Genomic DNA, 27,500 nt, shown 5'->3' on the forward strand with positions numbered 1-27,500 from the left:
TTCAAACTTTCAACTTAAAAAATGGGACTTGATTTTATCCATAGGTGCTTGTAGCACTTAGGGTGTTGCTATGTGGTTTCTATGTAATTTATATCGTGTCCTAGATGGCTACTAGATCTAGATCATTGCTAAGCGGTTACTAGGTTGTCCTAAGCGGTTGCTAGGTTGTTCTGGGTGGTTCCTAGGGCATTGCCAGGTGGTTGCTATAGTATTCTGGGTTGTTGCTAGGTGGTTGTTATGGTGTCCTAGGTGCTTGCAAGATCATTGCTAAGTTGTTCTAAATGGTTGCTAGGGCATTACTTGGGGCTTGCTAGGTTACTCTGCATAGTTCTAGGGTGTCCTAGAGCACTGCTAGATGGTTGCTAGGTTGTTTTTGGTAGTCACTAGGGCATTGCAAGGTAGTTTCTAGGGTGTTCTGGGTAGTTGCTAGTTGGTTGTTAAGATGCCAAAGGCAGTTGCTAGATCATTGCTAGGCAGTTGCTAGGTTTTTCTGGTTGGTTCCTAGGGCATTGTCAGCTGGTTGGTAGGTGGTTGCTACAGTATTCTGGGTGGTTGCTAGGTTGTTAGGTTGTTATAACAAGATCATTGCTAGGCAGTTGCTATGCTGTTCTAAATGGTTGCCAGGGCATTCCTTGGGGGTTGCCAGGTTATTCTGTGTAGTTGCTATGGTGTAGCTAGGTGTTTTTTGGGTGTCCTACTGCAGGTGGTTGCTGGAGCTTTGTTAGGTGGTTGCTTGGTTGTACTAAGTGGTTGCTAATGAGCCCTAGGTGGGCATTTACAGGTGTTTATATTGTCCTGGGTTGTTGCTAGAGCATTGCTAGGCAGTTTCTAGGTTGTTCTGGGTGGTTAGTAGGGTGGTAATAAGGTGTTGCTAGGGTAGTTTCTAGGGTGTTTTAGGTGCTTGCTAGAGCACTGCTAGGTGGTTGCTAGATTCTTCTGGGTAGTTACTAGGGCATAGCCAGGTGGTTGCTAGGTTGTTCTGGGTGGTTACTAGGTGGTCCTTAAGGTATCCTAAGCAGTTGCTTGCTCATTGCTAGGCAGTTGCTAGGTTGTTCCGTGTGGTTGCTAGGTGGTGAAGGTGTCTTAATCAGTTGCAGTTTCATTGCTACGTACTTGTTAGGTTGTTCTGAGTGGTTGTGAACATCAGTGTGATTCTGAATTGCAAATGAACTTGCTTACAACGAGGCCACAGAGCAGGTACCTTGTACTTCATCTGAAAGTTCTGCACCAGTTTAAGATCCACAAACATACGGATGGTTGCCTGGGTCGTCTCAGTGTCCGTGAGGTCAAAATCACTGAAGCTGAAGTCCAGCAGTCTGAGAGACTGAGCCGAAGGGATCGTAGCTGCCTGTAGAAAGAGAACATTAACCTAAACTTACATTTCATTTGCTCCCATACACATACACACTCATCAGTACAATCACAGTAATTCACTCACTCAACAGACATTCAAACTGCAAGGCAAGAGATCACTGTCTGTCAGGCATTAATAATCAATGAGCTGTGATCTGCACAGTTTGCAGTACACTGCAAGAGCATTTGCTGTACTGTGCTTGCTTTGTGTCCTCTTTGCTGCAATCCCTCGCATAATGCAGAACTCATAAACACTGTCAGCTCAATCTGTTTCTCTAGTCTCTATATCCTGTTGTTTGTCTATCCTGTTGTAAAATGTTCCTATGAAGGCAAAGGAGGCAAGGAACTGTACAGTATACATTTTGATTTCATGTTATTATTAGCCAATTACTTTAATAAATATATCAATGTTTAACATCCAATTCCATCATACTCAAAACATATGTACATCCTCATTCCCTGTAAACCATGTGCATGCCTTACTTAAACATGTTGACCTTTTATTTATGAGAATAATTGGAGTAATTAACGAACAAATGGGACTTAATTAAAGCCGAAATGTAGGCCCTTACTAAGACGTCGTCTTCATTGCCTGATTACCCTCGTGACCTCTAATCAAAGCAGCTTTTCAATATGCTGTATCCAAGCAACCTGTGCTAGAGGGGAAATCCCTTCTCACACAGCTGAAGATATGAAGTTTATTACAACATTGTGTAGAATACAATTATTGAAGCCATTATCAACGAGAGGTTGTGCATTACAGTGATGTTGCCACAGATACAGGGTGTTCTTGATAGCAATATGATAACCAATGACACCAAAGCTCAATAAAAAATGACATGTATTAATAATAATAATCACACAAGTAGTGTTTCTGCCATGCAATACAGTTCACTGGCCTAACACCATGCCCTTACTAGACATAATGTGATAAAGAGGCAGTGGTGGCTCAGCGGTTAAGGCTCTGGGTTACTGACCAGAAGGTTGGGGGTTCAAGCCCTGTTGGGCCCTTGACCCTATCTGCTGTCACATGACCCCAGTTTAGCTGGGATATGTGAAAACAAATAAATGTCACTTTATATATGCAAAAATGTATGTGACCAAATGTGTGACCAAAATAAAGGCTTCTATGTTTGATTAATGTTTTAGGGTTTGTTGACATTACATCATCATGGCAACGACAGTGTGAAATTGGCTATAACTTTACACAGAAATGGTTAGCAAGTGATTTTATCACACTCAAATCACGTTAACATGCACATTGTTTACATATTGTGGCTAAACTAAACAGTGAGTGTTTTAACGTTTACGGATTAGCCCCATCCACTTCCATTGTTAGAGTGTCACTGAAAGCCAGATCTTTGCTTTTTTTAAAGAAAAGGAGTCCAAATAATGTTTTTAGTGGTAATCAACATTATGTCATCTACGCTGCCGATAGAGCTTAACTTGTATTGAACCCAGAATATTCCTTTAATACCTCACCAAGTGTATTTTACCGTTGATGCGCGTATCCGCATTATCGCAACTCCGTGAACGCTTTGATGCCACATTTGTGCATTTAACAGCTTTTTTACAACAGCTTTGAATGTGGTTTATCCAATCAGATATGGGTCTGTATTATAAACTACTATTACCATTTTTAAATATCAGCATCGTGAACAAATGGCATGCTAACAAAATGATTATAACACACTGAAATTGCTTGTCTAGAGTTGCACTAGTTGTGTATGACCATTTGAAAAGCAAACGCTTGGTCTTGAAGGGGTAGTTCACGCAAAAAAGGACAATTCTGTCATCATTTACTCACCCTTATGCTAGGTAGACCGATATATCGGTATTACCGATTATTCGGTGCCGATAGTTGCTTTTTTGGAACAATCAGTTATCAGTTATCGGCCAAAACCTATGCCGATATTTGCCGATATTTTGTATTTACTTTTGTATTCCTCTGTGACCGGTGGAGGATGATTTTCCAGTTAAAGCAGTTCATTTTACAGTATAACAGCTGCCTTTAAAAGGTAAAACAAAAACAATCACGTGGGGATTTGCAGTATCTACATCTTTCATCATGGACAATATTCATCTATATTTGTATCCTCACGTCAATGCATATTTAGTTATTTTGGTTAGATAATCAAGTATTCTAAATTGAATCGAGGACATGCAACGAAAAATATGACATAATGGAAATGTGCCGTCAGCACATACATTGCATATCCAACTTCGTTTCTTGTGAATAATAACAAACCTTATTCCTCATCAAACCTCCTCTGGTGAATATACAGACTATGAAAGGCTTAATTTGGTAAATACTTACTGTAAATATAGAGCATTGTAACGGAGCAAAGTCTCAGTTATTGCAAATTAAGTGTCCCTTGTGTGTTTGTGGATGACAATCAGTCAGGCTTCAAAAGTGGACACTTCACTGAGACTGCCCTGCTGTCTGTCACGGAGTCGCTGAGACAGGCGAAAGCTGAATCCAGATCATCCGTTCTGATTCTGCTGCCTTTGACACAGTCAACCATCAGATCCTACTCTCCACCCTCTCTAAACTGGGCATCACTGGAACTGTGCTTGACTGGTTCAACTCTTATCTCTCAGAAAGGTCCTTTGAGGTAGCCTGGAGAGGGGAGGTATCCAAGCCACATCAGTTACTTACTGGGGTACCTCAGGGATCAGTGCTTGGATCACTTCTCTTCTCCATATACACAACATCATTAGGACCCATCATCCAGTCACATGGTTTCTCTTACTACTGCTACGCTGATGACACGCAACTCTACTTGTCTTTCCAGCCCAATGACACCACAGTGACCGTTCGAATCGCTGCCTGTCTGGCAGACATCTCGGCCTGGATGAAGGAACACCACCTTCAACTCAACCCAGCCAAGACCGAACTCCTGGTCTTTCTAGCCAACCCTGCTGTTGAACACAACATCACCGTGCAGCTGGGTCCAACTACAGTTTCGCCTTCCAAAACGGTCAGAAATCTAGGGGTAACCATTGATGATGAGCTAAATTCCACAGACCACATCTCAAAGACTGAAAGATCATGTAGATTTACACTCTACAATATCAGGAAGATAAGACCTTTCCTCTCTGTACATGCCACACAACTGCTTGTTCAGTCACTTGTCATAACTAGACTGGACTACTGTAACGCTCTCATTGCAGGCCTTCCTGCATGTGTAATTAGACCTCTGCAAATGATCCAGAATGCAGCAGCACGTCTGATCTTTAATGAACCTAAGAGAGCACATGTTACACCCCTCCTCGTCTCTCTCCACTGGCTGCCGGTTGATGCACGTATCAAATTCAAGGCTCTGATGCTGCACAAAGAACAGTCATTGGGTCTGCTCCAGCATACCTAAAAACTAAGGAACGCCGCCTTGTCGTACCAAAACAAAGAGGCACCAAAACACTTTCCCGGACTTTCAGTTTCATCATACCACATTGGTGGAATGACCTTCCCAACATCCATGAAGCTGACTCACTCTCTATCTTCAAAAAACAGCTAAAAACACATCTTTTGCAAGAGCACTTAACCAGTCACAAAAACAAATTGCACTTAAATCTGTTTTGTATACTGTTCTGATGATAGTGAAACTTTGTAGTATGGCAATTTTCATACCCCTGTCTCCTTAAGATGATTCGCTGATGTTTTCCTCTTTTGTAAGTCGCTTTGGATAAAAGCGTCTGCCAAATGAATACATGTAAATGTAAATGTTTCGGACTTGTTTTCAAATCGTCCTTTTTTATGGTTATTATTGGGACTTTGGTTGATTAATAAACTGTATCTGGAATTGTATTAATTTAGGACTCTTGTAGCCTCTTATGTCTGTACCCGTCACAGTATTGAAAGATGAATTTATGTTTATTTATGAACTATTCGGTTATCGGCCTTTTCCACTACCTTAGTTATCGGTATTAGCAAAATCCACTGTTGGTTACAAACCTGTATCACTTCCTTCCGTTGAATACAAAATTAGATGTTAGGTAAAATGTTAGTCTCAGTCACCATTCACTTTCATGGTATAAAAACATGCACTGAAAGTAAATGTAACTGAGGTGAACAGTCAGCCTAACATCTCTTTATGTGTTCTACAGAGGAAAGTAAGTCATATAGGTTTAAAATAGAAAATAGATGGTTTACACTGACATCTGTCAAAGCCTCTTATGTGTCAGGACTGTTTTATGTCTCTTCTATGACATGAAGGATGACAGATGATAAATAAAGAAAGGGTAATTTACCACAGTTACCTGGAGCGCCCGCGTCTCTTCCTCCGCGGCAGATGCGTGAAATGAGAGGACCTGCAGACAATGCATATACGTCCATATGATTATGATGGATGTGCAATGTCCAAACTATACTACACATATGTTTTCAGTGTGTACATTTTCTATACACACTGAATACTGCATGACCTTCAACCTTTGTCAAGTTATGCTTCGCTGCAATCTATTTATAAAAGAAATGTTGGTAGATTACAGTATAAACCACAGCAATGCATTTATTCCATTTCGAGTACATTCAATGTGTGTCAGTTTTTATACTGATGTTATTATGGTGTCCTAGATGGATTCAAGATCATTGCTAGGCAGTTGCTATGTTGTTCTAAATGGTTGCCAGGGCATTACTTGGGGGTTGCCAGGTTATTCTGTGTAGTTGCTATGGTGTTGCTAGGTGTTTTTTGGGTGTCCTACTGCAGGTGGTTGCTGGAGCTTTGTTGGGTGGTTGCTTGGTTGTACTAAGTGGTTGCTAATGAGCCCTAGGTGGGCATTTACAGGTGGTTGATAGGTGGTTATGTTGTCCTGGGTTGTTGCTAGAGCATTGCTAGGCAGTTTCTAGGTTGTTCTGGGTGGTTAGTAGGGTGCTAAAAGGGTGTTGCTAGGGTAGTTTCTAGGGTGTTTTAGGTGCTTGCTAGAGCACAGCTAGGTGGTTGCTAGGTTCTTCTGGGTAGTTACTAGGGCATAGCCAGGTGGTTGCTAGGTTGTTCTGGGTGGTTACTACAGGCGCTTCCAGCATCATTGATAAGAATGGGAAAGATATTCTTCTGATGCTCACATCCAGTGTAGATGGTGTAAGCCGAATGTTTTTTAACGTGTTTTGGGTAGTCATTAGGGCATTGCAAGGTAGTTTCTAGGGTGTTCTGGGTAGTTGCTAGTTGGTTGTTAAGATGCCAAACGCAGTTGCTAGATCATTGCTAGGCAGTTGCTAGGTTTTTCTGGGTGGTTCCTAGGGCATTGTCAGCTGGTTGATAGGTGGTTGCTAGAGTATTCTGGGTGGTTGCTAGGATGTTATGGTGTCCTAGATGGATGCAAGATCATTGCTAGGCAGTTGCTATGTTGTTCTAAATGGTTGCCAGGGCATTACTTGGGGGTTGCCAGGTTATTCTGGGTAGTTGCTATGGTGTTGCTAGGTGTTTTTTGGGTGTCCTACTGCAGGTGGTTGCTGGAGCTTTGTTGGGTGGTTGCTTGGTTGTACTAAGTGGTTGCTAATGAGCCCTAGGTGGGCATTTACAGGTGGTTGATGGGTGGTTATGTTGTCCTGGGTTGTTGCTAGAGCATTGCTAGGCAGTTTCTAGGTTGTTATGGGTGGTTAGTAGGGTGCTATTAGGGTGTAGGCTGTTAGGGAGCATATTGACTTTGCCCAAAAGTGAAATCCCACTCACCTCAAGTGTGACCTCTTGCTTAGCCATTGCTCGCTCCACTGTCTCGTACATCTGCGTGTTCTGGATGCCCAGCCCACAAAAGATTGCAAAGGCCTCCAGGAACTGTTCATCATTCCGATTAAAGGCTTTCACTTCCCCTGACACTTCATCCATCTTATTGACCAGCTGACAGACACCTGCATTCAAAGGCATCGTTTTTATTCCATACAATGAAAGTGAATGATGATTAGGGACTAACATTCTGTCTAACATTTCATTTTGTGTTCCACCAAAGAAAGTCATATGGGTTTGGAACAACATATGGGTGAGTAAATATTGACCGTTATTGAGGGGTTCATTAGCTATACTAAGGCACACAAATAACCGAAAATCTAGTACTTTGTATATTTGACCAGCAGCACAATGGAGGGCATTGTTTAGCAAGCTGGTTAATTATAGTTAAAAATGCGAGAGATATAGTGTAGACTGATAGAAAGCAGGTTTTATAACCTCATTTGCAATGCTTTCATGCTTTGTATTTATTTGTCCCATTCTCAAATACGTTTCTGCTTCAAATATATTTGAAATGTTGTGATTAATTTTTACCCCGGTTGGTTTGCTTTGTGGTTTACAACTCTTTTTTGAAATCCCTATGGGGGAAAAAAAATTATCATCCACCAAGCGAAAATGGTCTGATCACTTTTAGGTTTTAGGAATAATGTAGACTGATAGCTGATTTTTTATCATATCCAGCTCTTGATATAGTTTTGAATAGTATGTGGAAAATAGAATATATAAAATAGAATTGGAAAATAAACATACCTATTACTTTGTCCTTCTTCCCGTTTCTAATTGGCGTACACAGCAGACTTTTCATTTGACAGTTTGTGGACTGTGAATTTTCACTCTTTAAAACAGATGAGATGAGCAAAAATTACAACAAAGTTTTACGATAAATTCAAACTAGATAGTGTCTGAAAGTTATAATTCAAATGAGAAGGAAGAAAGAAAGAAATTAACTTAAAGTAGATTTAATACCTTGTGAGTGTTTGTTTACATTTGAATTTTTTGACAGTTGGAGTTTAAATAGTATTGCCCATTTTGAAAAATCCATCATTTACATTGGAATTTTTTGACAGTTGGTGTTTAAAAAGTATTGGCCAGTTTGAAAATTCCATAATTTACATTTAAATTTCTTGACAGTTGGAGTTTAATTAGTATTCAGCAGTTTGAAACTTATGTAAGTTACATTTGAATTTTTGGACAGTTGGAGTTTGAATAGTATTGGCCAGTTTGAAAATTCCATCATTTACATTTGAATTGTTTTACAGTTGGAGTTTAAATAGTATTGGCCAGTTTGACAGTTCCATCATTTACAATTGAATTTTTTTGACAGTTGGAGTTTAATTAGTATTCAGCAGTTTGAAACTTATGTAATTTACATTTGAATTTTTGGACAGTTGGCGTTTAAATAGTATTGGCCAGTTTGCAAATTCCATCATTTATATTTGAATTTTTTGACAGTTGGAGTTTAAACAGTATTGGCCAGTTAGAAAAATTCTGTAATTTACATATAATTATTATTAAAAAAATTTAAGTTGGAGTTTAAATAGTATTTGGCAGTTTGAAAATTCTGGCATTTACGTTTCAATTTTTTCACAGTTGGTGTTTAAATAGTATTATCCAGTTTGAAAATTCCATCATTTACATTTGAATTTTTTGACAGTTGGATTGAATAGTAGTGGCCCATTTGAATATCCAGTCGATGTAAGACAATGGTATTGTTTCATGGTTTGATCATCCGCTTTGTGAAAACCGTAACTCCAATCAGTTAGAAAAGTCATAGCAACCATCTGAAGATCTGTGCCGATTTTGGTGGATGAAGCTTGAAAGCTCTTAGAGAAGATATAATTTGAAATTTTGGTCTTGGTTTAGGAATTTGGGAAAAATCCTAATCAGCTTTAAGTGTACAAAAAGTATGTTTACTGACTTTATCAAGCCAACCTAAAGACTTTAAACTTTAAGAAGGCTTGGGAAACGGGGGGTGTTTATAGATCTAAAACGAGTGTGGTAAATGTATGAAAGAATAAGAGTTCTTTGAATCCCTCAGAGCATCCGGTTCCCAGAGGGGGATGACCCGATGTTTCCATATGTACTCACTGTCCATGGAAATCGCTGGTCCTTGGTGACATCTGTGATGTTCAGTGGCTCCATAGTGTTCTTTACATACTGAGCGTACATGTAGTTAATCTTGTTGACATCACATTCCCTGTAGATGCAAAAATATTTTAGCAATGCTGCTTATAACGTCACAATATATCATTATAATGGATCTCCTTGGTTCTGTATAATGGCTATGTTCTGTGTGATAAACAAAGTAGCAGAAGATTTAAAAAATATAAACCATTTTTAATAATAACGGGTTTTGACTGGTCTTCAGGACCCAGAAAACCATGTTAATCCTTGTTGCAAGTTTAGTCATATTTAATGTAGTCAGGTTGATGTTTCTTTTACCTTTTGCATAGTTTTGTTCATAGGATCAGGACGTGTCACGCAACGTGTTTATGTTGGCAAATGCTTTTTCCTGCTGTCCATGAACAGACATTAAGACCCCTTTTTTGGGTTGCAACCTTCCAATTGAAAAACACTGATATAGAAACTTGTTCAATGATTATCAATGAAATAATAAAAGATAAGTCTCCAGAAAGCAGACAGCTGTTTCAACTAATATCCAGCAGAACATTCCAATGATCCTGTTCCCAAAATGAATCAAATACTTGAGCTGCATACTTTTATTAATACTTGAGCTTTCATACATTGCATTCACTTGCATTTATCACACTGACTTTCCAATAACTGAGAATGAAGCGCTTATACAAACCCAAAAGTAATATATTCGGAAATACTTTGAATACACAAAGTATTATATACAGTAAAGTGGATATTTGTTTTGTCATGTTGAAATTTAGAAGATTTTCTGAGAATACAAAGTCATTTTAAGTTAAGAAAACTCAAATGGAACCACCATCCATGACTGAATCAAGTTCAGCCAAGGCGATTTTATTTTATTTAGTTTAGCGACCATGTCTGTGAACCTCCAAAAAAGACAGAAGCCTCACGAATAGCTTTGTGCGAGAAACTGAAATTTATCTCACTGTTAAATAGCTTCAGAAGACTTTTAATACAGAGCACAAGTCATACTTTAATGATACTTTTAAGGTGCTTTAGCATCCTTTTTGAGGCTTGAAATATTCAGTTCCCATTTATTGTAATTGCATGTAAAATAGTGAGTAGTCCCTTCTTATTTTGTGTTCTGTGGAAGAAAAAACCTTTCATTAAAGCTGCGTTCACACTGCCAGTGACTTTGTCGCTGCAGGTCACCAGTGGCTGGCGGTTAGGTCGCTAGTGGGCGTTCCCACTACTGGTTGCCTAGTAACGTTTATAAATGACATTCACGGACGCCATTCCATTGCTGTTGACAGCGAATCAGTTTTCTTGCTCAAACATTTTGGAGGGAAAAGACTAAATATAAATGGAATCAGTTCATAAAATGCTCTATATCAAAGATGAACGAGAAACAAGGCGTGCTCTTTGCCATAGCGGCGGTTTATCTGCGGCGAAAACGCAAACGCCGGTCTGTCTGGGTCCACAAAACCATTCAATCTCACAGTCAGCACGGCAAGTACCACCGGCTGGATGAAGTCTGGTTCCAGCAGTACTTGGTAAATGGTCTGCACCTATAGCACCTTTTTAAGCCTTAACGGTATTCAAAGGGCTTTACACTGCATCTCATTCACACATTCACACACACACATTCATACACCAATGGTGGCAGAGCTGCTATGTAAGGTGCTAGCCTGCCATTGGGAGCAACTTGGGGTTCAGTGTCTTGCCCAAGGACACTTCAGCATGTGGAGTCATGTGGGCCGGGATTCGAACCACCAACCCTGCGATTAGTGGCCGACCCGCTCTACCTGAGCCACAGCTGGCCCACACTTCATAAGTCGCTCTTCAAGTCGCTGGACACGCCCACATCTGGTCGCCAACGGTCGCAACAGCTCGTGTCGCTGTGCTCTCATTGAAAATGAATGGGATGGTGTCGCTGCCTTGCGCAATGTCGCTGGCAGTGTGAACGCAGCTTATGGGTTTGGAATGACATATGGGTGAATAAATGATGACAGAATTCTCATGTAAGCCCTGCTTAACATTATATGCTTTATAGTATCTTCCCTATATGTACAGTAAGCTCACCTGTTTGGGTCCAAAGATCCATCAAGCTCCTTGTATTCCATGTGAAACACACTAGAGAACGTGTTCTGTAACAAAAGAACAGCAATTATTACACTACCCTTCACAGAGGGAAACTTTGAGGAGAGGTACAGCAGTGTTTCTGTACGATTAGTAGCAGTGTAATGCGATTAGTGTTTGCTTCCCTGTGTAAACTCAAGACTGAATCTCCTGCAGTAACATGGTTTAACGTGCTCATGTTTGAGCGGTTTGAAATTCCTGCTCATGGCAATTAAATAGCTATAGAGCACTGCATTTATCAAAAGGAGTGCAGAATGTTTCCCCACAATAAACAGAGGCGGGAATATAATATATTACAGTATAAGTTTCCACATTCCAGACCACTTAACCACCACCTTATACGGATTGGTCTGAAAACTCGTCTTCCTCTTGCAACAGCTGCCTTTCCGAAGTTTTAATATACTGGGAAGGGAGTGTTTTAAAGACCCTGTGAAATCCAAGAGTGTTTTGTGACTTTAAGTGAATGTATATTAGCTGTTAAGACATTTAAAATGCATGTCTTTCTCCTTCAGGAAAACAACCAAAAGTCTTGCTGACTGATCTTGCACTGAATGTCACTATTGGCTACTTTATTATTAAAAAAAAGTGTCATAAATCACACATTGCTATTGTGCTGTTCATTCGTGTAAAACAAAATGTGTTTTTTTTCTACACGAACATGTCTGTAGACAGCAGTGGATGCACAGAGCACCACTGAAGCTGTTCTTTAGTGGGAGTCTATGGCAGATACCTGTACCATTCAAATAAACAGCACAAAAGATCAATGTTCATTGGACGAGAGGCTCTAGAGACATCGTTTTGGGTCTATGGAAGCTTCATGAATGCTCTTTGCATTCGATCTACATCTGATAGCCTATTAGATATTGGGCTTTCAATCAATGACTATGTTTACATGGACACTTATTGCGAGAAAGCAGTGTTCCCATTTATAGACAGTGTACTCTTTATGTCCATATACATGTGGCTTGGTAAGTAAGCAGCTTTCTCCACATCAATATAACTTCCATGCAACACTTATGTAAATAGCAAACATGGTATCTGAGGAAGACTTTACTATGTTATTCTACACTGCTTCTCTTTATTTCCAGATGTTCCAGAATTGCAGCTGTGTTTGTTTTCTTAACGTTCCGTCGTGATCTGCAGGGGAATTGCACTGCAATAGTGGGGTTTCCCTCTTACTTAAAACTCTGGGATTCCCCCAGTGTACTATCTCATGTATGCGAACGTGAGGGACAGTCGATATTTTACATTGGTGTGAAATATAGTGGAGTGGAGTGGTGGTGGCATAGTGGGCTAAAGCACATAATTGTTAATCAGAAGGTTGCTGGTTCGATCCCCACAGCCACCACCATTGTGTCCTTGAACAAGGCACTTAACTCCAGGTTGCTCCGGGGGGATTGTCCCTGTAATAAGTGCACTGTAAGTCGCTTTGGATAAAAGCATCTGCCAAATGCATAAATGTAAATGTGTGTATAAATGGGTATAGTTTATAGTATATGTGCTTTTCCCACTGTACTCCCAGAAATGTTGAATTCTTCCCACTGTGTTGACTTGTTTTTGAGCTTTATCCTATGACGTTTGCTATCATATGTTTCAAAAACCTGTTAGAGCACCGCTTATGTGTTTACATGGCCACATTAAGCTGCATTCTCCAGGAGAAACCTAGGTGTGTTAAACTGCTTTCTCTTAGTCCCTTAAAAGGCGTAAGGAAATCAGCGTTCTCGTTTACATGACGTTTCAGAGCACCGCTTTCTGCAATAACCCTGGAATAAACCGTTTTCTTACGTGCATATAAACATGTTCATTGCAATCTCAAAAAAAATATTTTTGCTCCTTGTTGAATTTAGTTACTTAAAATGAGCAAATGTAAATCAATTCATGAACATTATTGAATTGTGAGAAATCAATTTCAATTTTTAAAATGGAAGTCCACTTAATCGATTTGCATTGCAAAAAATGTAATTATTTATTTTTGTTGGCCATAACCAGATGAACATCAGGTTCTCAGCAAGCACCACGGGCATGAGTAAAAAATGGCAAATTAATGTCTTAATATTTGCTTTTTATTGCACTATTTACACTGCTGGTGTTGTTTGTTGTCCTTCTGAATTTTGCTTCATGTATGTGCATCGATTTCCGAAATTACGATTGCTGAGTGTCACCATCACTGAAGTATGAGTGTTGGATGGACCCTGTATGCCTTGTTTGAAAGCTTGATTAAAACTCATCAGAAAGATATTTTCCTCTATTTCTCAGACCACAAAGATACAGCTTTTTACACTTACTACAAATGTAAAAAAATAAAAATAATTGACACATTTTTAACTAGTAGATTTGACAAAAAACAGAAAGGGGGATCTTTCATTCCGTGCAACAAGAAGTTCATTGAATGTTTTTTTTTTTTAAATTTATTGTGTCCGGTTCTGAAGACCGGCTTCTGTTTTTGATGACTGGTGAGCTCTCTCTGTGCTTCCCCACTTTTGAAAAGCACCAGTCACCACTGATATAGCCATCAAGGTTCACAAAAACTCTGTGTCAAGTTGAGGAAACCCAGAGCATAAGCCAAAAGCAAACCATGCATACTTTTTTTAATAAAGATAGGTTGGCTTCTATATAACACATGATCTCAGTGCATAATTGTATACATCTCAAAAGCAGAACTCTTTTCTGCTGATGGAGTGAAGGCCAACCTGCAGCTAGGCAGATGTCTTCAAGGGAAACACCGTTAGACAATGCCCATGAAAATGCCATGCCTCTAGTGGAGTGAACTTTTACTTCAATAGGGCACTATACTATACACATGACTTGTGAGTCGTATGCAAGCGCAATGGCATCCACTATCTAATGTGAAAGCCTTTGTTTGGAGACAGCCAACCCTTTAAAGCGACCTGTGACGCAGACAAAGAGCTGATCCGAAAGCTGTATTTGCCTAGTGCTGGGGACGGGGGGTTGAAGGGTAATAACCTGCACCCTGAAGGGTGTGGTCAAAACTTTTGGCACGCAGACATTCTTACGTTTTTAGAACGGCTTTTGATAAGCCTGGTCCAAACTCTAAGCAGGAGTCGTTGACCAACTGCGCTTGAAGGTCCCAGACACTTTTAACTGAAGCCAAAGCAAGAAGCAGTGCAGTCTTTAACGAGAATATGCGTAAGCTCGCTAGATCCAGTGGCTCCAAATGTGGGTCTGTGAGTGCTTTTAACACAAGCGGCAATTCCCAAACCGGCAGGGTGGTGGGGCGAGATGGTCACTACTGCCTCGTGCATGTAAGAATTTCACAATCAAAGGGGGTCTGTCTATTGATAACCGCCCGGTGGGATATGTCCAGTTGCTATGGCAGCGACATAGATGGGGTGAGACCCCAATGTAGAAAATTTGTCATAGGCTGTACGGTGCACTGTACAGGGTCCTCGTGCAAAGAGAAACACCAATCAGCGAACACTCGCCACTTCAATGCATATAAACATATTGTTGAAGGGGCTCTTGCTTGTAACATGGTGTTGAGCAATGTTTGCAAGAGCTCGTGCACATCGAGCAAATAAAGTTTCCACAATTCTGGATGTGGATGCCAAATCGTGCCCCCCACCTGCATGAGCAGGTCTCTGCTCAGTGGAAACCTCCATGGGGAGCATTCAAGAGCTCTATTCATTTTGGGAACCATGGGTGGTTCTGCCATTCCAGTGTAACCAACATTACTGCTTCCCCATCCTCCCTAATTTTGTACAATCCTTGGTGAAGTAAGTGGATGGGAGGGAATGCATACTTGCGTCCCTCTAGCCAATTGTGGGCTAGAAAATCCAATCCAAGAGGGGATTAAGTTAGCGCACAGGCAACAGTGTGTTTTCTCCTGTGATGCAAACAGATCTATTTCGGCTTCCCCATATCAATCCCATATCATCAGAACTGTCAGAGGACGAAGTCTCCATTCTCCTTTTATTCCCTGCCGCAAATCTGTGCAAAACCTGGAACATGCGTCGCACTTATCGATAGGAGATGTTTCTCACACCAGAGGAGAAGCTGGTGCACCAGGTTAATCAATGGTCATGACTGAACTCCCCCATGGCAATTTATATAAGCCACGACCGTCGTGTTGTCAGCTCTGATCAGAACATGAAACCCCTGGACAGCTGGTTGGAAAGTTATTATTGCTAGAAATACAGTGAGTTGTTCCAGAAAATGTATGTGCCATGTCGCTTGAGCACCTGTCCAGGTGCCAAAAGTTGGGCGCCCATTGCACAGGGCTCCCCAGCCTGTCTCCGACGCATCCATCATGACCACCTTGCATCTAGAAACTTGACCGAGTGCCACGCCTCTTTGATAGAATGTGGGCATTTACCAAATAGTTAGCCTGTCTAGACAGTGGCACATCATCAAAAAACGTAAGCGGCCACGTCGCCATGAATGATGGGGCCAGCACTGAAGGGGTATCATCCGCAATAGACCCAGTAGGGTGATTGCTGTTGCAGAGGCCATGAAGCCCAGGGCTTGTTGAAAAATGTTTTTTCCCAGCTTGAAAATGTTGAAACATCGGTGAATGGAATGAACGCATTCTTCTGACAGGTGCACCGTCATAGATACTGAGTTGAGACTCATACCCAGGAATAAAATCTGATAGCTGGGCATTAACAAGCTCTTTGACCAGTTGACTTTCAGTCCCACATGATCCAAATGTGCAAGTAACAGGTCTCTGTGTTTGCAAGTGTGACGCTCCTGTTCTACCCGCTCTGTACGGGACTCAAACCAATGTCTCCGGCGTGGGAGGCGGGTGCTCTTACAAGGAGGCTAAAGGCTACACCCTCTAGCATCAGTTGCTAGTGCACCTCTTGAGGTCAGGAGAGTGAGGTTTACATACTGCACAGCTATCTACCAGCTGGCTCCCGTTACACTCACCCCCCTAAACCTCACTCCTATCTGGGTCACGGCACCATTGTGACGCTCCTGTTCTACCCGCTCCGTACAGGACTTGAACCAACGTCTCCGGCGTGGGAGGCGGGTGCTCTTACAAGGAGTCTAAAGGCTACAGCCTCTAGCATCAGTCGCTAGTGCAGGAGAGTGAGGTTTACAGCTATCTACCAGCTGGCTCCCGTTACACAAGCTTGTTCCTTTGACTGTGCTAAGAGCTGTAATGGTGTAATTCATAACACGAACAGGAGGTTAAAACAAAACCTCAATAATGGCAACAATCATCAAACTCCATTAAATGTAAGCACAGCGTAGTTCTAGCGGGAAGACTAGCAGCTGTGCGTCATCGCACCATTAGCGGGGTAACTCCTAGCCAATCACATGTAAGCCATTGCTTTATAAGTCTGCTCACAATCTATCACATTGCTGTTTCAGTGTGCTAACACGGCAACCTCCACCACCCCACCACCACCTGTTGAGTCCCGTCCTGCACGGGGGTAGGCTCCTCGCCCCTGCCTCCTATCTCCGGCAGGATATGACGGTTCCAGATACAACTTATTCGGACAGCCAGACGGGGCCTACGCCAAAGAGAGACATTACTGTTCTGTTTTATATTCATCAAATAAACATCATCTAAAACTTTACTCAAGTCTGCGAGTCTTCCTGATAGAAGTTAAAAGATGAGCTCTAAACATTACCCCACAACAATCGACTAACAGTGGTAACAAAAACCCCAATAACATCTTAAATAAAGTCAGCAAACAGCAAATATTAAGCCTATAACACTAACTGCATAATTTACTCATGTTTCAATGCATACTGGAAAACTCGCAAATCAGCAACTTTGTTTAATATGAAATAGTTTGTTTAGACAACTAGGCTAGGTGGGACAACATTTGGGGGAATATTGTTGTGTTTTTATGTATAAGAAAATTAATTCACATTTCGTAGTATCAGTGACTCCCCATAAGCTGGATACAATGTTATTTAATTTTTTACAGTGCAGTCTCATGAACAGCTAGATCTTCTTGGCCACAATTGCACTCACAAGTCATGGTCTGCTTCAACTTTACACAAACTTTAGCGAAAATCACATTAACAATCCCATCAAAACATAATCTAATGAAACAACAAATCAGTCCAAATAGGCGTTTGTGTCGTTATCATCCGCACAGAAAGCTAAATATTTATAAACCAACCAGACAAATGACTCAGTGTTCTAATGGACCTTCGTAGAGGAGCTATTTTGGGTTGTTTGCAAAGCTGAATCTATGGAGCATTGCGGGCAGAGAATGCAGCGAGCGCACTTTCCAAAAAACACACATGCACACGTGGTTTAACTGAAGGGGGAACAATTCTGGACAGGAGCTTTGCCTGATTATTGAAGGAGAAGGATTCATCAGAACACAAAATGAGGTGCTTATATCCTGGTGATGCACCTACTCAAAATGTCCCTTCTATGAGCAGGCACTTAAAGGTTTTAAAGGCTTTTCATGTCATGCAGTCCCTTTGATATCAACACGAGATGGGGTAAAGGTAATGCTGGGCTTGTGGCCTTTATAATTGTGTTTGCAAGGCAGCACGATATTGCAATTGCTCTTATTTTTCAATGCCACATTTTTCTGCTATTAAGGCATCTCAAAATGCTTCTTTTTTTTTCCATAAAGGATTTCTTGCTTAACTTATTGTTAGACATGAACTAAATACTAATATTGAGCCAGTACATAAAAATATAACTTCCGTCATTCGTCCTTGCGTGATGGCCAAAAACAAAGAAAAGAAGGTCCGGCTACTTTGGAGCATGTTCTGTTACTTACTTGCTCAGGTGACATATTTTTCGGATAGGCTATACGTCTCATAGGACTCTGTCTTACTATAAGTGCGTGCATTTACATGCACGTTCTTACACTGGTTATTCATTAGCTAGCAACATGCAAAGTAATTTGAATGCCATTTTGGGCTAATGCGCACAATTTTACACAATCAAATTAAAAACCTCATCATTCACAAACAATGTGGACTAATTGCAAAGAAATTAGTTTAATTTTCAGAGAACTGCCAAAATAAAAATAGAAAAGACTCATAAATACTATTGTATGTTTATAATCTTATGATAGACAGATTTGAAAACATTTTTAATAATAATAATAATTTGAAAAACATGTAATTCTGGTTCTGTTCACTCAACCTCACTATGAAAAGTCTCATTTTATTCCACTAGGGGGCAGAAAGCACTGGAAAGATTTGGATGCATTTTAGCCCTCACAGATGTGCTCGTCCATAGACATTCAGTCTAATTTTCAGTTCAAGCATCACCATTGTTGTTTCATTGAATATCTCGGCCTCTGAGTGGACTACAAGCTCAATCTAGATGACTTTAGAAAGCTGAGATTCTCCACTTTGCAATGATATAATACATTTGATCATCTATAGCCGATAACATATTTTTCTGATAATTTGTTTTGCATGCTTTTCCTTCTGGATGGCATATTTTGTTCTGGACATCTAAGATACAACACTGGATTATTCAGTCAAGCAAGCTCACAGACAAGTGAACAATAGCTCATTGTTTAGAGAACTTCCTAATGGAAGCGGACGAATGGCCGCCGACCATGAGAGGAGAAGGGACTCCTAGCCGACCGCCTGGGGTGGGGGAGACCCCTTCTGTTCCTCGAGAACGTGGCGAGGCTGTCGTCCATTAAGGGTGGAGGAGTGGCCGGGACCAAGCTATGGCGTATTGGAGAACCAGCGAGTAAGTGTTTTTTTCTCTCTCTCTCTATCTCTCTCCTCTCTCGCTCCCACTGATGCTCTGTGTTGGCCTTTCCCTCACTTTAAAATGTTACAGTGTTTTTATTTTGTTGGGGGCACTACACTGTTACAGGAAGTATCCCTATTTTAATCATTATTGTTTCCCTCCCCCTGTCCCCCCTACCGAATTCAGGATGGTGGGGATGACCTGCCGGTAGACGGGGCATAAGGCATGCCCTCCCCCAGGGAAAGGGAGGGGGGTGTACGTCATGCTGGGGGCTCCCCAGCCTGAGAGAACGAGGGAGGAATGTGACAGGGTGGAGGGCGGGGCCGGGTCGTGATTATACACACCCGGTCCCTTATCAGGCTAATTGAGCCTCGGAGAGGGATAAAGGTCGACTGTGGCTGGTGGTGCAACAGAGAGAGAGAGAGAGAGAGAGCGTTTACGGTCAGCTGTCCGTTCTATGTGTGTGTTTCTGTAGTGTACCTTTAATAATTTTTTAAAGAATATTCAGACCATAAACAAAAAGACTTGTGCATCTAACCAACAGAGATGATATCATAGTAACAGTCCATTCTCTTGTGCATCGTGTAGCCGCAATGTTTTTTGCTTAAGGCAAAAACAAGTGTCTTAACCTTGATTTCGGAAGATTTCGAAAAGGATGTGCTGTTGCCTGTTTGTAGGCCCAGCCTGCATTTAAAAAGCGTCCTAAAAGCATTCTGGAAAAACACCAAAAACACATATTTCCTATGCAATTTCAAAACACGATTGATATTCCCATCAGCAACTATGACCGTTTTATGTTTGCAGCAATTCTTTTAGAGTTTTGGCTTTTTTTTGAGAAATAAATGCAATATATTATTTTGGTCTTACCGCTGTTTCCCTGTCAGAAATGAAGACGGTGCATCCCTGGGCTTGCATGAAAGATAAGATAGTGGCTACAGTCTTCCTCAGAAGAACTTCCAATGACTGTTGCTCCTCAAAAATCAGACTAGCCAGATCCAACAACACCTAAAAAGACAAGCCAGAACATAATCAGGACTTGCAGCCAAGATACTGTCTATGTTTGATTGGGAATCTAGCTCACTATTAAATAAATACTGCACAGTATATATGGTACGTAAAAAAGCGGGCTTTTTTCACACTTCAAACAGAAAGTTTCAAACGGTAGTATAATACATTGTATTCAGCATACCTGGTTTCGCCTGTTTTCTAGTTGTGACGTCTCATAAAGCTGTGCATTGTGTAGAACTATGCCAGAGAAAGCCAGATATGAAGAAAAGTCCTTTTGAGATGAAAAATAAAGCCATTATTATAGTACATGACAAGAACTACACGATAAAATGAATGAAAATATATTTTCTACCTTCTCGTCCTGTTCTGTGAAGGTTGCATTTTCTCCACACCTCTTATTGATTGCTTGTGCTACCCCGACAACCTTGGGGCATTGCATAAGATTAAAATAATATATGAGCTAATACCAATAACACTGCATAACAGTTTTTCATGTTTAATTCCACTCTCACCTCATCTCTGTGGTTTTTGATGGGCAAACACAAGATGCTCTGCGTCTTATATCCTGTAATCTGGTCCACCTCTGCATTAAAGCGTGGATCCTGATGAAGAAATGAAGAAAAAAAGTGACGAAATCAACGTCATATCACACTCAGCATGCTCATTAATCTAAATTTGTGACTTTATACAGTAGTAACTTGATTGACGCTGATGTGGCAGCACTTTTGCGAAAAAAGAAAAAGTATGTGAACCCTTTGTAATTACCTGCATGTCTTTAAAATCTGGTTTGTCATCGATGTTATAATAATGAACAAACACAAGTTTTAACTAATAACACACAAATGATCGTATTGGTCTTGTAGATATTAAATACATCATTCAAACCTTTACAGTGTACGTTGGAAAAGGTATGTGAACCCTTTATGTCAACAAAAGCTAAATAGACTCAGGAGTTGGCAAACCTGGCATTCAAATAATGTAATAAGATTGGAGGTGTGGGATAGAGCTACTTTGACTAATAAAAAGCACTCAAACATTTTGAGTTTGCTATTCACATGAATCATCTGCTGACGTGGACCTCGCCTCACAATAAAGAGATCTCTGAAGACCTACGGTTGCTTTGCATAAAGCTGGAAAGGATCACAAAGTTATGTGTGCAGTTAGACAAACTGTCTATAAATGGAGATGATTTAGCACTGTAGCTACTCTCCCTAGAAGTGGCCGTCCAACCAAGATGACTCAAAGGGCACACCAATGAATGCTCAATGAGTTGAAAAGGAACCCTAGAGTGACAGCTGAAGTCTTGAAGGAATCACTGGAACTGGTTAACATCTTTGTTCATGCGTCTACTCTATGGAAAACTAATTCACTACAGAACGGTAGCAAAAAAGGAAATACACCTTTTAAAGTGACCCAATCAGAGCCAAGACCTTAACCCAATAGAGATGCTGTGGAATGACCTCAAGAGAGCCGTTCACACCAGACATCCTAAGGATATGGCTGAGCTGAAGCAGTTCTGTAAGGAAGAATGGTCCAAAATTCCTCTGAACGTTGTGCCGGTCTAATCCGCATCTACCAGAAATGCTTGATTGAGTGCCAAATTCATTGTTGCCAAAGGATTATCGACCAGTTATTAAATACAAAGGTTCACTTACTTTTTCCACAGCACTGTGAATGTTTAATGGGATGTGTTCAATAAAGACATGAAAGATTATTACTGTTTGTGTGTTATATCTTAAGCACATTGTGTTCTGTCTGTACTTGTGCCTTCGATGAAGATGAGATCACATTTTATGAGCACTTAACGCAGAAACCAGCCAATTCCAAAGGGTTCACATACTTTTTCTTGCCCCTGTTTATATATTCATAAAGACATATAAGACATTTTCACAACTTTTCCAGGCCTGGAAATCACAATTAAAAAATTATCTGATATTTCCATGAGCGTTCAGTCCTGTCATGTTAAGACCCCTTTTCAGAATCCAATCAATTCCTGATGGATCAAATCGAGTCACGGCCGACAGACAGGTATTTCTCCCAATATCCTGTTTCACCCAGAAACATGTCACATTATGGAAGTAAATTTGATTCCTAATGATTCCTAATCTGCAAGATGCTTTATAGGTTGATGTCTCCAAGAGCTGGAATATTCCTCGATTCTTTACTTGAAATACTTTCTTGCACATTCGTTGACTTATTTTTCGATTTCATGGACACATATGGCTGAATATGTGCTTTTTGAAGTTGTAAAGCTAACTTAATCTTTCGTTCTTTATCTTTCTCTATTTCTTCTTTCTTTTTTCCTCTCCCTGTAGGCTTACAGAGGAAAAGGCAATTAATCTAAATTACGAAGAGCTAAAAATAGCTCCTGTCGTTATCCAAACTGCTGGTTAGCAACTGAATTGCATAAATGCATAAAATTTAACTGAATCAAAGACACACACCTTACAAACCACCTCAATTGCATTACTAAGAACATCGCATGACGGCTTTGGAGAATATTGTGAAGCAGTGGGTTTATTTCAGACCCTCAAACTAAAGTGTTTCCTCTACATCTGACAACCAAACTTGGTACATTTACAGACCAAAAGAAGCTGCATTCATGTGTAAAATGTGACTCATTAGTAGCCTGAAATATAATTACTAGGGGAAAGCAAATGGATCTGAACTCATTTGATGATTGTCCAATCACGTTGTCATCATTTACTCAAAAGGAAATGTTAGGCAGATTGTTAGCCTCAGTCACCATTCACTTTCATTGCATTTTATTTACATACATAGGAAGTGAATGGTCATGTTTGGGTGAACTATCGTTCTAATATTGGACCAGTGTGATAAAATCTCCATTTCCAATATTTGTCCTTGTTTTACTACGCCTCTGGTCATGGTGGATTTTAGATGGATTATCTCTGATCCAGTTCATTTGCTGGCTTCCATGGCTGCAGCGCGCAGAGTTGTTTGCTTGCAAACTTGTTCAAATCTGGCAACCCGGCGGTGTCGAATTACTATTGGTGAGAGGGCAGTGGGCGGGATCACACAGGCCAAAACATAAACAGAAATTCCAGCCAGAAAGGAAACTTCAAAGTAGAATAAACTGGCTGTAGCACTGCTATCGGAGAAGACAGTATTTCAATTTAGCATGTTTCCTAAACCTCTAATGACATATTATGGACATTTTATAATTTAGTACAGTAAATATATTACATATAGCACCTTTAAGTTCAATCGACAGCATTTGTGGCATATTATTAACATTATTATATTATAATTCTTTCAAAAAAGCACAACACACTGTTACAGTGAGGCACTTACAATGGAAGTGAATGGGGGCCAATCCGTAAATGTTAGAATACTCACTGTTTTAAAGGTATAGCCACAAGGCATATGATTGACAACATGATTTTAGTGTAATGAAATAACTTAGTAACCTTTCCGTGTAAAGTTATAGCCAATTTTACAACTTCATTGCCATGATGATCTAATACCAACTAAAACACTAAAACGACTGCAAAAATGATTATTTAAACAACTTTACAGTTCAAGTAGTAATCCATGAGTTTTAACAGAAGTATTAATGTAAGTGCTTTTATAAAATTATAAGCTACACATTTCTACCTTTAACCCCCCCCCCCCCCAACACACACCCAAAATTGGCCACCTTTCACTTCCATTGTAAGTGCCTAGCTGTAACCTCAATTTGGTTATTTTGAAGAAAAGGACGGAGGAGTTTTTGGTAATCAACATTATGCCACAAATCCTGTGGATTGAGCTTAACTTGAACATATATAATATGTTGAATATTTCTTTAATTTAAATGTCAATGTATCGTGAGTTACCAGGGCCAGAATAGTGATTATCAATATAATTAGCTTTACTCATCGGGCCCTATATTAAGGGCACAAGCGCTAAGCGCAGCAATATGCGATGTTTACTATGCACAATGTCAGTGGGCGTGGCCATGAATATCAAAATATAAATTTTGATATTCTCATGCAAGCATGCGCTAAGTCTAGGCGCAAGTGGGTTTGGCGAAATTGCGCACGCAAAGCGCTAATGGGCTGGGTCACGTCAATTCCCTCAAGCTCCAGCGATATAAACAAAGACAGCACATGCACAAGAAGCTGGTACAGAGATTATCAGGGACAACATTTGATGTTCCACTATATTTACAGAGTTTGGACATGAGCTTTATTACCACCTGCAGGAACTGATTTTAGACTTTGCGCCAAAAACAGATGTGCTTTTGAAGCGTCTTAGCGCTATGACCAATTTCTCAGGATAACGGCAAATTGCGCCACTTCATTAACATACAATACACATACAGTTTGCGTGCATTCCCACAGATAGCGCAATCACTGCCACCCATGCCCACTTGCGCTTTGCGCTGGCATGAAAAATAGAATTAAGAGTTCTCACAAATATTAGATTAGGCGCGGTCACGAAAAAACAGCCCATGTAGAGTGTACAACTCAGGCTTACAACAACAGGTGATTTAACACAATGCTAACCTCGTATGCATTCTTGATGTTCAGAGGCTGTCCGGTGGCGGCCACATATCCCACAATGCCTTTGTTCCATTCAAGCCGAATGCCGCTGTTGGAGGCCTCTTCAAGGGTGGACCCTTCTGCGACATCAAAGAGCCGACTAACCAGAAACTTCGTGTTTGAGCTGTCCTCACAAACCAGGAACAACGAGTAGCGATCTGCCACCATCAACTCGTGAGTATGCAAGAAGATCTTGTGGCAGAGGGTAGTAAGGTCTAAATGGCTCGAAACATCACGTACGAGCTCCAGAAGACGAGCACAACGGTCCCCGTTTTCTCGATCTCCACCTGTATCCATACTTCCTCCACCCCCATCTGTCCCACTGCCTGATCCTGGCCGCTGGGATGTAGGAAGTGGCATCTGTACCCTTTCTGTATCACTTAAGAAGGTAAGCGCACCCTCTGCATCCTTCACGACAATCGGGCGAAGAGGCCTATCAAACTCAGATGCAGAGATCTTTCGTGTAGGGGTGGATGGTGCTGGACTGGAAGATGGTGCATCAGTTGCACTCAGAGTATGGAGGGCTGATAAAGGTTCTGGTGGGCCTTTAGATCCTTCTCTAGATGGCTGGATGCATTGGACACGCTCAGCAAACCAGGCGTTGACCATTTCCCTAAGGAATGTAACCACAATACCAAAAATTAAACCAGGAGGCTCTGGACCCAAATGCTAAATTGAATCAATAAAAACAACTTAATTAATACACAACCCTGTACACCTACTTATTCATGCAATTATCGAATCAGCCAATCGTGTGGCAGCAGTGCAATACATAAAATCATGCATATACGGGTCAGGAGCTTCAGTTAATGTTCAGTTCACATCAACCATCAGAATGGGGTTCACAATGTGATCTCAGTGATTTCCACCATGGCATGATTGTTGGTGCCAGACGGGCCGGTTTGAGTATTTCTGGGATTTTCACGCACAACAGTCTCTCGAGTTTACTCGGAATGGTCCCAAAAACAAACAACATCCAGTAAGCGGCAGTTTTATTGATGGTCAACGGAGAATGTCCAGACTGGATCAAACTGACAATAAAAGGCAACAATAACTCGGATAACCACTCTTTACAATCGTAGTGATCAGAATAGCATCTCAGAATATGTAACATGTCGGACCTTCAGGCAGATGGGCTACTTATATTTACTTATTAAAGGGCCAAGCATGGGAACTCGTTATTTTGGTGGAATCATGAAAATGAACCCTTTGGTATTGAAAAATGCTTCTTTCTTCTTCTGCTTTGCCATCTTACCATGTGTCTCGTTTGGAAGGCTGCGTCCTCCGGAGGTCGCATACGTCATCGTCTTATTTCAGAAAAGCGAGTAGGACACTTTGAATGCAGCCTTCAAATGCGACCTTCTTTCACGGGACATCGGAGGATGCATGAGGTGTATCCTACGTGGGCACTCGCAACCCACAATTCTCTGCTTCAACGGAAATGTCTAAAATAAATGATGCCAATTTAAATATGTTCAAACGTAAGGAATGTGAATTCCCAAGTTGAAGTAACTCAGTAGATGTGCAGAGTATATAATGTATATAACTATATTAATATACACTCACCTAAAGGATTATTAGGAACACATACTAATACTGTGTTTGACCCCCTTTCGCCTTCAGAACTGCCTTAATTCTACATGGCATTGATTCAACAAGGTGCTGAAAGCATTCTTTAGAAATGTTGGCCCATATTGATAGGATAGCATCTTGCAGTTGATGGAGATTTGTGGGATGCACATCCAGGGCACGAAGCTCCCGTTCCACCACATCCCAAAGATGCTCTATTGGGTTGAGATCTGGTGACTGTGGGGGCCATTTTAGTACAGTGAACTCATTGTCATGTTCAAGAAACCAATTTGAAATGATTCGAGCTTTGTGACATGGTGCATTATACTGCTGGAAGTAGCCATCAGAGGATGGGCACATGGTGGCCATAAAGGGATGGACATGGTCAGAAACAATGCTCAGGTAGGCCGTGGCATTTAAACGATGCCCAATTGGTACTAAGGGGCCTAAAGTGTGCCAAGAAAACATCCCCTACTACACCATTACACCACCACAACCAGCCTGCACAGTGGTAACAAGGCATGATGGATCCATGTTCTCATTCTGTTTACGCCAAATTCTGACTCTACCATCTGAATGTCTCAACAGAAATCGAGACTCATCAGACCAGGCAACATTTTTCCAGTCTTCAACTGTCCAATTTTGGTGAGCTCTTGCAAATTGTAGCCTCTTTTTCCTATTTGTAGTGGAGATGAGTGGACAGGACTGTCGCATACTGGATGTTTTTCCCCTTTCACACCATTCTTTGTAAACCCTAGAAATGGTTGTGCGTGAAAATCCCAGTAACTGAGCAGATTGTGAAATACTCAGACCGGCCCGTCTGGCACCAACATCCATGCCACGCTCAAAATTGCTTAAATCACCTTTCTTTCCCATTCTGACATTCAGTTTGGAGTTCAGGAGATTGTCTTGACCAGGACCACACCCCTAAATACATTGAAGCAACTGCCATGTGATTGGTTGATTAGATAATTGCATTAATGAGAAATTGAACAGGTGTTCCTAATAATCCTTTAGGTGAGTGTATAATTCAAATACAAGTACACCTGTACAATCTATTACCATTATAACGTGCCTCATGCATTCCCTTCCAGAGGGACTTTGTTTACATCTCACTCAAAGAACTTGTGCTTTTTAAAAAGCGGTGTGCTGTCATAGCAACCATGTAACATTCCGTTTCCGTTTGTTCTACGAAGGCCATCTTGTTTAAACAAGGCTTGTTTAAAGGACACTCGGAATACTGCAGCCTTCAAAGGGTGCATCCTACCTAGCACGTAGCCTTCCAAACGAGACATTGAATGAGTGATTTCGAACCTGCCGTTTTCAATTTCAGCATGTTTGATCATTAAAAATCATAACAATACTGCATGCCGTTAAATGGGTTATTATAAACCAAATCAACCGAATTTCAGA

The 27,500-nt window shown here is 40.8% G+C and overlaps 1 protein-coding gene across 4 annotated transcripts in view; it reads right to left on the bottom strand.

The window, feature by feature from the left end:
- LOC127619424 (cGMP-specific 3',5'-cyclic phosphodiesterase-like) overlaps nt 1–27,500 on the bottom strand; it is a 72,180-nt gene that overhangs the window by 16,354 nt on the left and 28,326 nt on the right. For 3 of the 4 annotated variants that reach the window (XM_052092296.1, XM_052092281.1, XM_052092298.1), the window contains exons 2-12: nt 24,483–25,131; nt 20,487–20,576; nt 20,327–20,398; nt 20,156–20,245; nt 19,834–19,971; nt 11,256–11,320; nt 9,165–9,273; nt 7,827–7,911; nt 7,026–7,201; nt 5,605–5,664; nt 1,202–1,348 (exon numbers count right to left, since the gene is read on the bottom strand). In XM_052092296.1, the coding sequence (XP_051948256.1) occupies nt 1,202–1,348; nt 5,605–5,664; nt 7,026–7,201; nt 7,827–7,911; nt 9,165–9,273; nt 11,256–11,320; nt 19,834–19,971; nt 20,156–20,245; nt 20,327–20,398; nt 20,487–20,576; nt 24,483–25,131 (1,681 nt within the window). The remainder of the gene's footprint in view (nt 1–1,201; nt 1,349–5,604; nt 5,665–7,025; nt 7,202–7,826; nt 7,912–9,164; nt 9,274–11,255; nt 11,321–19,833; nt 19,972–20,155; nt 20,246–20,326; nt 20,399–20,486; nt 20,577–24,482; nt 25,132–27,500) is intronic. The other variant, XM_052092290.1, reaches the window with a different exon arrangement.

This window comes from Xyrauchen texanus, chromosome 2 (genome assembly GCF_025860055.1).
Source record: "Xyrauchen texanus isolate HMW12.3.18 chromosome 2, RBS_HiC_50CHRs, whole genome shotgun sequence".
NCBI lineage: Eukaryota > Metazoa > Chordata > Actinopteri > Cypriniformes > Catostomidae > Xyrauchen > Xyrauchen texanus.